The sequence below is a fragment of the Lissotriton helveticus genome, chromosome 5_1 (genome assembly GCF_964261635.1).
Source record: "Lissotriton helveticus chromosome 5_1, aLisHel1.1, whole genome shotgun sequence".
Taxonomy (NCBI): domain Eukaryota; kingdom Metazoa; phylum Chordata; class Amphibia; order Caudata; family Salamandridae; genus Lissotriton; species Lissotriton helveticus.
In genome coordinates, this window is record NC_136065.1 from 501,350,119 (window position 1) to 501,363,746 (window position 13,628).

General features: G+C 44.5%; 1 protein-coding gene across 7 annotated transcripts in view; it reads right to left on the reverse strand.

Annotated features, from left to right (window-relative positions):
- The window catches only part of LOC144754696 (putative oxidoreductase YteT), a 1,220,731-nt gene that overhangs the window by 533,376 nt on the left and 673,727 nt on the right, over positions 1-13,628 (reverse strand). For all 7 annotated transcript variants that reach the window (XM_078642823.1, XM_078642828.1, XM_078642827.1 and 4 more), the window contains one exon: positions 7,283-7,375. In XM_078642823.1, coding sequence (XP_078498949.1) covers positions 7,283-7,375 — 93 coding nt within the window. The remainder of the gene's footprint in view (positions 1-7,282; positions 7,376-13,628) is intronic.

Here is a 13,628-nt window from a genome sequence, read left to right on the forward strand (position 1 = left end):
CCTATCGGACTCAGAGTCCGCAACATCCCTGGGATGTTCATTGAAATCAGACAGTTCCTGGAGCGATGGGCCCTTATTTCCAACCGTTGCTCCAGGGACTGGATGATGCTCATTGTGGAAACGGCTTGGGCCGTAATGGATATCCTTGAAAAGGAAATCCGGGAATTGGAAGACAAACTTAAAGAGGGAGATGCAGTAGATGAAGGAAAAAGGAAACTTGAGGAGATCCAATTCGAACTGGAATCTTTTTCCGAATACTTACTCAAAAGAAAAACTGAAAAACTGAGAAAAGATATCCGAATGTTTTCTCAGGAAAGGGCCTATCCCTACCTGGGAACTAATTTTTACACCACTGAAGAAGAGAATGCGCCTCGAGGACAGGCACCTAGATGGGGCCAAGGAAGGAAAGTTACCACCTTCTCAGAAACAACTGATTCCGAGGGGGACACCCCCGACGAATATGACCCCAACTATGACCAAGGACACAACCCCAACCAAGGACATAACTCCAACAGAGGAAATAGAAATGGAGGGTATGACCGCAATTACCAACAGACCCGTTTTTTAGGGAACCGTCGGGGCAACAACCGCCCACCGTCGAGAGCCCCACGAACGAGGAGTTACCATCAGGGTCGCGGACAACCACAGATGTATGTGCAGACCCGCCATCAGCAGTATTGGCGAACATAAGGGGGCTCCCTGTGTTCAATTTGTCCAGTGGAACCATAGACCCAATGGCCATCAAACTTTTGTCGAGGGGCCTATCATTTGTACCATCTACCAATTTCAATAAATTTGAATTGAACAGAGACCTACAGCTATTTTTCAGGAAGGTCCGCCTTCAAAAGTTTTTTCTGGAGACGCCACCAACTAACAATGGCAACAATAGGTCCGGGTGTAAACCTCCATCCTCATTCACACCCTCTCTAGAAATGGTGGGACCAGAGATAAGCATTTTTGAAAAGACAGTCATGCATAAAATCAACAAAGTGACCAAATATGTTCCTATACCTAAAGCAAATTTGCCTATTGCAGAAAATAGAGCCCTTAAGGAACTTGAATTAAACAAAAATATCACAATTAAACCTTGTGATAAAGGGGGCGGGATTACTCTGTTTGATACTACCGACTATAAAGGAAGAATGACGGAACTGCTCTCCTCTTCTGGTCACTATATCCGGATCACTCGAAATCCTGAGAACGCCCTTAAAAAACGTATACTGACAATGGTGCAAAAAGCGGTCAAGCAAAATCATATTTGTGAAGCTGAAGCTGAATTCCTTACGCCATCTAACACCAAAATACCTATTATATATGGGTTACCTAAGACCCATAAGAACAGCCTAGACCCCCCGATGCGGCCGATCGTCTCCACAATTGGCTCTGCCACCGAGCCACTGTCAAAGTATATTGACAAATTCCTAAATCCTATGGTGACGATGCTGGAGTCATACGTACGGGATACGGGACATTTCATCCAGCAAGTGGAAGGCATTCCATTTCATGAGAATTCTGAAATAATGGTGACCCTTGATGTGGAAGCATTATATTCTAACATCCCGCAAAGAGGGGCGTATGAGGCTGTTGAAACTGTACTCTCTAGGAACCCTGAAATAACAAACAATGAATTCATCCTACAATGCCTCAAAATAGTTCTTTTTGAGAACTATTTTGAATTTGACAATATCCTTTATAGGCAGGCATCTGGAGTCAGCATGGGAGCCAGTTGTGCCCCCAGTATAGCTTGCCTATACATGGGGGAGTTTGAAAGAACTAACGTGTTTAACGAAATGGCCCCCTTCTTTGAAAACGTCATGAACTGGAAACGGTTCATCGACGATATCTTTTTTATCTGGAGAGGATCGGATGATCAACTCCGTGAATTCATTGATTGGCTCAATGCGGCGGACGCCAATTTGAGATTCACTAGCCATACTAGTAAATCCAAAATAGAATTTTTGGACATCTGGATTGAACACCATGAAAACCTTATTAAGGTATCTCTGTATACAAAACCTACGGCTCGGAATACCTTACTTCAATATGCCAGTTTCCATCCGCGCAGTCAGAGGGATAGTATCCCCTACAGCCAGTTCCTTCGTATTAGAAGGAACTGTACGGATTTACATGATTTCTTGTACCAAGCAGATATCCTCCAGGAAAAACTCCGGGTTCGAGGCTACCCCCCTAGATTGATTAAGGAGTCCTTTAAACGAGCCAGATACACCAACAGAGAAGCCATGTTTATGGAAAGAGATCCTGAGAAACTTGACCAATTAGTATGCGTGACCCGTCACTCTGAAATGAACCACAGAATCAGACAAGCCATCAACTCTAGTTGGCATATTTTGAACCTGGAAAAGGAAAAGCCAAACCTGAAGCGCCCGATCTTTGCATTCAGAAAAAATCCGAACCTGAAGAACCATCTGGTAAGGGGTAAATTACAAGAAACCCCGGCAAATAACCAAACAGCCATAACAGGGTTGGAACCAATATATGGCAACCACAAGTGTGGGTCATGCCATGCTTGCCCATTGGCCATTGTGGGTGATACTGTGAGCACCAACAACCGCACGATTTCGGTGAAACATAATACCACCATGACCCCCATATGTTGGGGAGACAGGGAGAGAATGCCGGGTACGAATAGGGGAACATAAATCTAATATCAGAAATCGAAAATTAGCAGCCCCCTTGGTAGCACATTGGCTCGAAAAAGACCACAAAGAACTGGAACTTCGCTGGTTTATCTTGGAAAAGATAAAAGCCAGCCCAGGAACTGACCCAGTGTGCCTCCGAAAAAAACAGGAGGTATTCTGGATTTTTTTTCTGAATGCCATGGAAAAAGGATTAAACGAAGATTGTCCCTGGCACCAGGCGTTCTTATAAAAGGAGCCCCTGTTCATTTGACATAAAAACTATATAGACACAATGGACCCGAAAGTAATTTAGTTTAATCTGTTTTTTATTTATCTGATTAACTGAATTGGAGCCGGAATTTTACATCTAAATATGGTCGCCATATATGTACTAGAATCACTAGGCCTTACGTTAACATTCGACATTCTTTTAATTGGTTTAACCAAGATGGGTGCGCCTTTACCTCCGATGTAAATAAAGCTGGGAACGAGTTTACATAAGATGGCAACCGGAGGCCAGATAGGAGAAATTAGTCCGTCGTTGATGATCACGCCTCGCCTACACAGCTGATCCAACTTCCTGTGAGGCGCGAACATTTCCTTACTTAAACAAAGACAGAAGGGAAACGGGCGAGAATCCAGTCTCCCGTGATAGGCCGACCGGTGCAGTCGGCGGAACCCCATCTGAAGAAACGGGCATCGTCTTGAAGGTAAGGGTCTTAGAATGGCTACCCAGAGATTAGACGGTATCGGACATCAGCTGTCATAGAGATATAACAGGTTCCATCCCTCGTTATTTTATCACCAGGAATCTCATCGACCCGTCATCCCTTGTGGCAGTGGGCCGAGTTGAGAAGGAACCCCACCTTAGAAACGCTTATCCGCTCGTGGAAGGTAATTATCCCTAAGCCACCATGTGGAATCTCTGATGGGACTGGGTGACTTAAAGTTAGTAATGAATGCCCCTCTTGTCCTTTCTCTTCTGTTAACTGCCATCAGGAACCTAAGTGACGTGTCATCCCATTCGATAGAAAACGGGGTATCGTAGTGCACACCGGTTGCTCCGGTATGTATATTGCACAACTATTGTGGTTAACTATGTGAAAAAGATCTGGGACATGTCACCGTAATGTGGATATATCATTTCCTTTCCATACAGAAACTGTGATGGGTAGCTGTGTGCCGACCTAAACCATCGGAAACATAGAGTCCTTATATCACCTTATACATCGACCCGCCCTCGATTAGAACCTTGCTGAAAAAGTGCCTTTGGATTACTGATAGACCCAGGTAAAAAAGGCTGTGCTACATACCTAGTGGACAATTGGATTATCTAGCGTAATTAGAGCCAGAATAAGCGCATGTTATTCCTTTCACAGGAGGTGGATTGAAAATTATTACCTTCCGGGACCCTAAAGTCCAGCCTCTGCTCACCTAACATTTGGGCGTATTGTCTCAAGAAATCTCAGGTACATTATGATGGATGGACTTGATAACTTATTCAAGGCTAATGGAGATGAGCCTAGAAGTCCTCCCTGATTGCTTATGAAAATATATCGATTTGTCTTAAAAGGATTAGGAACTATAGGAGTGACGACAAGTCATTAGTCTAACCCATCACTGAAGGAACCTGGAACCAATACAGAATGACTCCATGGGCCTACGAGTAATTGGAGGGACGAATGAATGAATTAAAAATATGCTATTTTCTGACAATGCCAGATTAGATATCGTATGCTGTCATTGCCATTATTTTCAACAAATAGTATAAAGGCTCTTATTTATTTCCTCTCTAGGATCAATACTCCTGGAGGCCTGTTAAGTAAAAAAGATATATACTAACTTCTCTGTGCAGCAGATCCAACCATACACTTGTGGTCTCCTGCAATATATATAAATATACAGGTAAAATTTCAGTGTGTATGTCTACAATTCAATGTTAACAACTGTCCTTCATTCGTTCTATATGCAATGAGGAGCCCAGGGCTTGCCTTCAGCAGAGACCCTGAACCGACATTGAGGAAAGATATAAACGCGTCATCCAGTAGCTTGGGCCTTATTTCAATAGTATGGTCAGGTGTATACCAGATTGAAAGTGTATATATAGTTTAATGAAATGTATGCAGGAGTTGTTTGGATGAAATATTCTCTACGGTTCATTTAGCTTAGGCTATCATTATGCCTTTTATAGGTTCCACGGAATAGGGAATCTACCCCAGGGAGTGTCTCTATGAAGCTAGACATTGCACAGCTGTAAGGGGTCAATATCATGTGCATCGCCCCTATACTTAATGTTTGAATTAAAAATGATAAAATGAATTGGAATAATGAAAAGTATATGTTGGACATATGTATGTGTTTGATTAATATTGTATATACATAGAACAAAAAATTGAGACCGTTTTGTCTTTTATATATTTCTTTCAGATTTTATGCTTGTGTCCCTCCCAGTACACTGCCCCTAGCCCTGACGAAGGTGTGGCCCTATCGGCTTGTCACCGAAACGCGCGTCGGCTCAAGTTCCCAGGAATACGGTTCTTTGTCCTAAGTACATCAGGAACCGCTGTAAAAGTCATCTGCCTGGAATAACATCCCGATTCATGCAACATATTGATATTTGACGTGTTGCATACGCCAGGATTAGTAGAATGGATGGAAGAATGAAAGTTGAATGGTAGAATGAGATAGAGTGAGAAAACATATGAGTGAATGTGAGAGTGTGGTTGAAGTGTGGTTGATACTGGGTAGGTCTTAATGTAGTAGTATTATTTCCCTATTTGCATTGTTGTTATCGGATCAGGTTCTGTCCTTTTTATGTTCTAAATATATCATGTGAAACCAAAGTATAACTTATTTCTTACCCCAAAAAAAATGTTTTGTAACCTCAATTCTAAGAAAAATAAAAACATATATATTCTTAATATATCTTTGGTGGAGCCTGCTTGAATTGACCTTGTGGTTGTTGTGTGCAGTGTCTGCTTCTGGTCTAACCACCCCATTTCATATACCATTTGGACCCTCTAGCAAGGGCCATTATATCCCTAGGCAGGGTGTTCTCTTTTGTTCTATTTATGGTTTTTTCCCCCCTATGGCCTGCCTATATCTCTAAGTAACCCACGGGGAACCCCCTTCTTTTGTATAATGACGGAGGCATTGCCCTGCCCAACCTCCGCCTCTACTATTGGGCGTCACAGTTGGTGGCTGTCAACCACTGGATACACGGCTCACCCCTTAACCCGGCCTTCCTCCTTGATAGAATTCAAACTGGTCGGGAGGGCTATCTAGGAGCCCTCTACAGCAAGCCCGCTAAACATAGATACGTCTGCCCCATGGCTCACATAGTCACACTGTGGCACAGAGCCAACAAGGGTTTGGGATGGGCTGAAAATGAGCGACTCTTTGGGTAAGCCACTGCCACCATTGCCGAGACCATGTGTCCTTGATGTCTGGGGTGCCAACGACCTTAATGTTCAGGAACTACAATGGGCAGCTCTGGGTTTTTTGTTAGCTAAACGCTCCATTGCGATGAAATGGGGCTCCCGAGATAGCCCCTTGGTGGTGGGATGGGTGGCTGAAATGGATCGCTGCATGATTGCAGAAAAGACGGTATACAAGGTACGGGGTTGCCCTAGGGTGTGGGACAGGAAGTGGGGTCACTGGAATGTATACAGGGGTGAACTGTGTGACTCTCCAACTGCTGAATTAGCTATGTCCCGTGCTGGACCGGTGGGAAGGCTCCTGCGTTAATTACTGATGCGTCTTTATTGTGCTGTTTCTTCCTATTTGATACACCAATTGTGACTATTATTTGACTCTGCTCCTCTTAATTTGCATGTTCCAATTATGTGGTTGTCGTTAGTTTTACAAAAGAAAAATACCAAGCAGTTGACTACACTACCTTACGATCGTATTCCTGGTCTTAGCATCACGCCTTGATCTGTAATCGCCGCCGAGCCTCCGGGATGTCGGCACACAGGCTGTGTTCTATTCTGTTTTTCCGTGATTATTATATGCTGCCGGCCCCAGGGTTATAGGCAATGACCAGCTGTGTATGCTATACCTTTTGCAATAAAAACTGTTTTAAAAAAAAAAGTCCCAGGTGACAGCAAAATCAAGATAAAATGGACAGCATCCCTAGCAGCATCAAGGGCATCAGGGAAATCTTCTGGCTCACCCTGAAAAATCAAGTTTTTTTAAATACATTATTCTAGCATATGTAATTACAGGATCAGCAGTCTCAGTGCAGTATGAGCAAATATAGCATTTCATCAGCAAATCAGAGCTAAATGAAAAATTACATTCACAGTACCTTAACATCTAAGTACTAACCCCCACAAGAATAATTATCCAGCACCCTCTAGGCTAATTTCATCCAGAGATGCTCAACAAAACAAGATATGAAACAATTCAGTACAATTTTCAAAATCCAAAGGTTACCTGTGTCTACATAAGTTACTACGCTGAATTTATACTGGCTCGATGCCATTTTAAAACAATTATAATGTGCCTGCTAAATCAAGATGAGTAAAGAAAAGCCACATGTCCCATTTGTTGGAAACCATGCAACAGACATGAGGCTCAGGTAACCATGCCTAGTATTTATTAATCCAGAGCTAGTAGGATAAGAACGGGGCTGCACCAACCTGTTTTGCAGACTTCATGTAGATCTTCTGAGCAGAATACGGGCAAGGCTCCTCCACCGCACAATCCAAGCAGCGACTGGCAGCGCCTTGAGGCTAGGGCACAATCATATGCAGTCAACCTATATTAGTGTATTTTATCAAAGTCTTTGAAACATTAAGAAACACGTATTTTTCATCACAAGAAGATATTTGACTCTTCGTGGGTTCTTTCAAACACAAGGTCCCTTATGTACAGTATTGCATTCCGACCTACAGTAAGGGAAGAGTGTTCTGGTTGATGGGAAGAGAGAAAGAATAGCATGTGCCTATGAGTAAGAGAGAATGAATGAGTGAGTGAGTGAGTGTGTGTGTGTGTGTGCGTGCGTGTGTGTGTGTGTGAGAAGAGAGAGAGAGAGAGAGAGAGAGAGAGAGAGAGAGAGAGAGAGAGAGAGAGAGAGAGAGAGAGAGAGAGAGGCATGTGGGTGAACTACTAAATTGGCAGGTTATGTGATCTTAAAAGAGGCTGAGAAGGGAGATGATGCTCCTAGTGAAACAATATTTTACTTACCTGCAACCTTTCCTACAGGACAAAGCATACCAGTTTGTATCTGTAAATGCTGTGCAAGATCCAGAGTCTACGAACTGGTTCTAACAAGTTTACAGATTATCTGCGACAGATCTGGCACAGAGAATGGCAGACGTTGGCTTGACACACAGCAAGGGATGTAGCACATAGCACTATGATCATGGGGAGAAAGGGCTTCCTGATGCCGCTCATCTTGTGTCAGACATAGCCGCAGCACCGAACTGATGGTTCTCTCTGGTTTCGTTGACCTGCTTTAGGAGATGGATCTAGATGGTGTAATGCCATTGATCATGACCAGTCGATGGCCTACACCACTGACTCTAGCTACTGCTTGGGAGACTTTGACATAGGTCAGGCTTTGGACATCCTGGAGTGGTTTAGATCTTTTCTCAAAAACACATGCATGCATAATCAGTTGGGGTGTTTCTCAGGGCTTCCTATTGTTACCTCTGCTGTCTAACATCTGCATGCAGGTGCTGGAAGCCTTTCTGCATGCATTTGGGTTTCGTTCTTATATGTTTTCAGATGACATGGGGGGCGTGGCCACGCAAGATGGCCGCCTAGTCACCCTCATGGGAGCTCCCGCCAGCAATTATTTTATCCTGAACCATCCTGGGGAAGAAATGGACTCCCACTAGGAGTTGGTGCGAAGACCGCCTGGCCGGCTGGCCACAACAAACCCGCGCAGGCAGCACAGTGGCAAATGAGAGACAATTCTGGACCTCGTTGTGAACTTACACTACTTTGGGGAAACTGGGCGAGCCCGAATGCAAGGGCCACGGAGTGGGATGCTTGAAGGTGGCTCTACAGGGGAAGTGCATGAAGACAGTGTATGGGGTAAAATGCAGCTCACGCACACACTGATTGCGCAAGAGAAGAGACTGTGTGTCATGGACAAGTGTTTTGGCTGTGGAGCAGCAGAGGTTGGTGGAATGGAAGGAGTTCAAAAGGAAAATAATGGAGACAAGGGACTGGTTGGACAAATTTGTGCACACCAACTATAAACAGTGCCACTCTGCAGAAGGGGTCAGGCCAGTTAGGATGCTGGCTATACTTCTCCATAGTGAGTCCCAGAGGACACCCATGAGGGGGTGAGGGATATGTAGGGAAGGAATGTGAACTCCCAGCAGGATATCACATAGGTCCTTGCAACATGCCAGCAGGGGGAATATGCAGCACCGGACAGAAACACAGGAGCATCAGGGGAAGACTACCAGACAGACCTACAGATGGCCAGTCTACACAGAGAGGGCAGGGACAGCTAGATGCACCCCTCAATAAGTAGTGGCAATCTGTGCCTTGAAAACGGCAAAGGCCCCTGGAGGGGATGGCTTGCAGGCTGAGCTATTCTAGAGGAGAGCGGGCTCCTTTGCAGATCGCCAACTAGTAGTAGTGTCTGATGAAGAGTACAAGAGATAGCAGTTGCCAGAATTAATAAGACAGGCTTTCATAGTTAGGTTGCCAAAACCAGGTAAGGACGTCAGAGAGGTCTCCTCTTACCGCCACCTCTTCATGTTGAACGTTGATGTAAAAATCCACAGCAAAATTTTGGCAACCAGGCTTCTGGATTACTTGTCGTCCCTGATCCACGAAGACCAATGTGGTTTCATTTCACGCAGGAGCATTCTGTGTAATCTAAGAGGCCTCTCACTGGTCCAGCATAAGCCGAAACTGAGGGATGACCACTATGATATGGCATTGCTTGATACAGAACAAACATTTGATTCCCTCTCGTGGGAATTCCTATGGCAAGTGCTGTGGAAGGTGGGTATTGGGGAGGCCTATATTAAATGGGTAAAACTGCTATATGACGAAACAGTGGTGAGGGTACGGATTGGCAAAATGGTGTTGCACCGCTTCTAGCTAAACCGGGGAACTAGGCAAGGCTGCCCACTATCGCCATTATTATTCGCATTGGCTATGGAGCACTTAGAGTGTGAATTGTGCTTGATATTGCTAAGTTGGGGAATAACAGGCGGGGAGACCACACATGTGGTCTCCCTGTATGTGGAGGACACACTGGTATATTTGCGGCACCCTGAGTATTCGGTCCTCATTATGTTAGCAGCCTTGGCGGAATTCGGAGAGGTCTACGGGCTTCACGTAAATCGGGCCAAGTTTAAACTGTTTCCACTGGGGGTGAGGAGGGGGAGATGCCACAACAGAATCTCCCAGTGCTTGTACTCTCCTGGAGGCCAACAGCGAGAGGTATTTCGGGATAAGGATAGCGAGGGAGGCACGGACGTTCAAACCCCAGAATATCGGACGAGTGCTGGTGCTGGAGGGCCCCAAGTCTTCAGTGAAATTCTGGAACAGTCTCCGGCTGGCCTTAATTGGCAAAGTGGCGCTACTAAAACAAGCATTTGCAATGCAATAGGTCTCGCATTAGGAAATTTTGAGCTATTGGTATTGTAAATGACAAATTTTTTATTTATGTTTTGTTTTTGAAAATAGCGAAATAAATAGCTTTGTCATTTACAATGCCAATAGTTATAACTTTCGCAAATGTGACACCTATAGCATTTGTAATGCAATATGTGTTGTATTTACGTGACATACATGTATTGATATTACAAATAACAAAGGCTTTTATTTTTTTTAAATAATTAATACTTAAATAAAAGTTATTGTAATTTATAATGGCAATAGCTTAAAGTTTTGTAAATAACTTTTGTGAAGAGTATGTTTACTGTATTTTATCGTGACGAAAATCCAAGAACAGAAGTGAAATATTAACATCTTTTTGTTACATTTGTAATAAAGCTTGAAACATTGAGAGAACATATTTGAACCAGGTGTTGTTGAATGGTTGCACAGATGGATGCAGTGGTGGTGCTGAGTGATGTTGTGATGGTGAACGAGTGATGCTGTGGCGTTCAGTGATGCTGTGGTAGCGCATAGTGATGTTGTGGTGCCCCTGAGTGATGCTGTGGTGATGCTGAGTGATGCTGTATGCTATGCTATGTTTTGTTTTGCTATCCTATGTTTTGTTTTGTTATGCTATGCTATGTTTTGCTACCCTATGCTTTGATTTGTTATGCTATGCTGAGTTTTGTTATGCTATGCTGTTTTGTTAGGCTATGCTATGTTTTGCTATGCGACACTTTGTTATGCTATACTAAGTTTTGTTACGCTATGCTATGTTTAGTTGTGTTTTATTATGCTATGCTGTGTTTTGCTCTGTTATGTTTTGTTATGCTATGCTATGTTTTGTTGTGTTTGGTATGCTATGTTTTGCTATGCTATTATATGTTTTGTTTTGCTATGCTATGTTTTGTTTGGTTTGCCTATTTTTGTTATGCTATGTGTTGTGTTTTGTTATGTTATGCCATGTTTTGTTATCCTATGCTATGTTTTGTATTGCTATACTAGGTTTAGTTTTGCCATCCTATGCTTTGTTTTGTTATGCTATGCTATGTTTTGTTTTGCTCTGCTTTGTTATGCTATCCTATGCTTTGTTATGCTATGCTATGTTTTGTTATGCTATGGTATGTTTTATTATGCTATGCTATGTTTTGTTATGCTATGCTATGTTTTGTTATGCTATGCTATGTTATGCTATGCTATGTTTTGTTATGCTATGCTTTGTTGTGTTTTATTTTGTTATGCTATGCTTTGTTGCGTTTTATTATGTTATGCTTTGTTTTGCTATGCTATGTTTTGTTATGCTATGTTATGCTTTGTTATGCTATGTTTTGTTATGCTATGCTAAGCTTTGTTTTGTTATGCTATGCTGTGTTTTGGTATGCTATGCTATGTTGTATTGTGCTTTGGTATGTTATGCTATGCTATGTTTTGCTATGCTATGTTTTGTTATGTATGCTATGTTTTGTTGTGTTTTGCTATGTTTTGTTATGCTATGTTTTATTGTGTTTTACTGTGTTTTGTTATGCTATGCTTTGTTTTGTTATGCTATGCTTTGTTTTGTATGTTAGGCTATGTTTTGTTATGTTATGTTATGTTTTGTTCTGCTATCTTTTGTTGCGTTTTGTTATGCTATGCTATGTTATACTATGCTGTTTGTCAGGAATTCCCGTCGTGCGGGGAGGTAAGCGCCGTGATCGGCGAAACAGACTACAACTCCCAAGAAGCTTAGCGGACAAGGTTATGCAAACGGGAAAGCCGTTGCATAACAACAGAGGAACACGCCCATAAAAGAGCAACCGGGAGGAGGAAACGCCGTCAGATACTGTGATTACCGGCACTCCTGCATCCTTGTCAGAGGCGTCGGAGAGAAGAGCGGCAGGAGGAGCACCCGCGAACACGGAGGTAGGTCGAGACGTTTACTCCCAGGGGCCGTGTCTCGCCAAGCTCTCCCTGTGTCGGCACTGACGCACAGAAGAGCCATCAGCCTCACGCCGTGTTGTATTGGCGGAGTCAACACTCCGGCGTTGTAGACACTGGTTGGAGCCGTGACTCCCAGCTCTGCACGCTACGCAAACAGGCACCCGCTGTGACGCACACCGGGAGGTGTTTTGCCGCGTCACAGCCGAAGGGTGTCCAGGGGCGATCGAGCGGCTGCTCTCGCCTATCTTAGACATTTTGGGGAAAACAGCGGAGACGCAGCACCAGGAGGTGTTCCGCGTCCCAGGGTAAAGAGAGGAAGAGGTCGAGCGGCTGCTCCCTTCGGGTAGAGACCCCGGCTGGGTGTCTCCCTGTCTCCTCCGTCAATCATCCCCCTTGTCACCCAGTATATCGAGTGGTATTGTCGTCCACTGGTTGTCTGCCCTCTGTTGGCATACGCCGGGACCGGCGTATATGCAGAGGACGGTTTGGTCAAACCGTGCTGGGTATTAGTATAGCTTCCAGGAGAAGTCAGAGGAAGAGGTCGAGCGGCTGCTCCCTTCAGGTAGAGACCCCGGCTGGGTGACTCCCTGACTCCTCTCTACACACCACATTCAAACAAAGTACCACACCGCATATATAGCGCTTTCGTGCTATGGTTTGGTAACCACGAAGACTGGAAGATTCCATTGACACTTTCATTTTTGCCTTCTTGTAGTTTTCGTTAAATCATTCATTAAAGTCCACATTAACTACTTTAGTGTTGTGTCCTCCTTGCAAGTGTCTGTTACCGATCCCGAGACCATCAGGAAGTTACAAAATATCTGACCACTAACAACACTAACCGTCTCCTGATCGGTATCAGACATGGCGTCGCTTGATGACGTCTTGGCCGCCCTAGCCGCCATGCAAGTGGAGTTGACGGCCTCCAGGCAAGAAACAGCCGAAGTAAGGGACAAGCTGGATGCCCTACAGAGCGACCCGTTCACGCCTAGCACCTCTCGCACAACCCAAAACCCGGCGGTGGTGGTAGAAATGCCGGTTTCCATTCCGTTGGCGACACCGGAGAGATATGATGGGGATCCGAACAAAGTGCAGGTGTTCCTCACGCAGGTGGCTCTTCATCTATCGTGCAAGCCAAAGTCGTTCCCTACAAGCCAAGCCCGTGTGGCCTTCCTTATTTCGTATTTGGCTGGTAACGCGGCGCAGTGGGCAGTCCCTCTGGTGAGCCGGGATGACCCCATCCTATGCGACTGGGGGGCGTTTGGTGAGGAATTCTTGAAGGTATTCGACCGAAGGGCAGATTCCTACACTGCGGACCGGGAAATGCTGGAATTAAGACAGGGATCCAACGATCTGGTGCAATACCTCAACGCATTCCGTAGGTTGGTTGCGGAAACCAAGTGGCCTGTTGCGAAACAGACGGCGCTCTTTCACCAAGGACTGTGCGATGAGCTCAAGGACGTCGTGGCGCAAATAGACCCTCAACCCAAGACG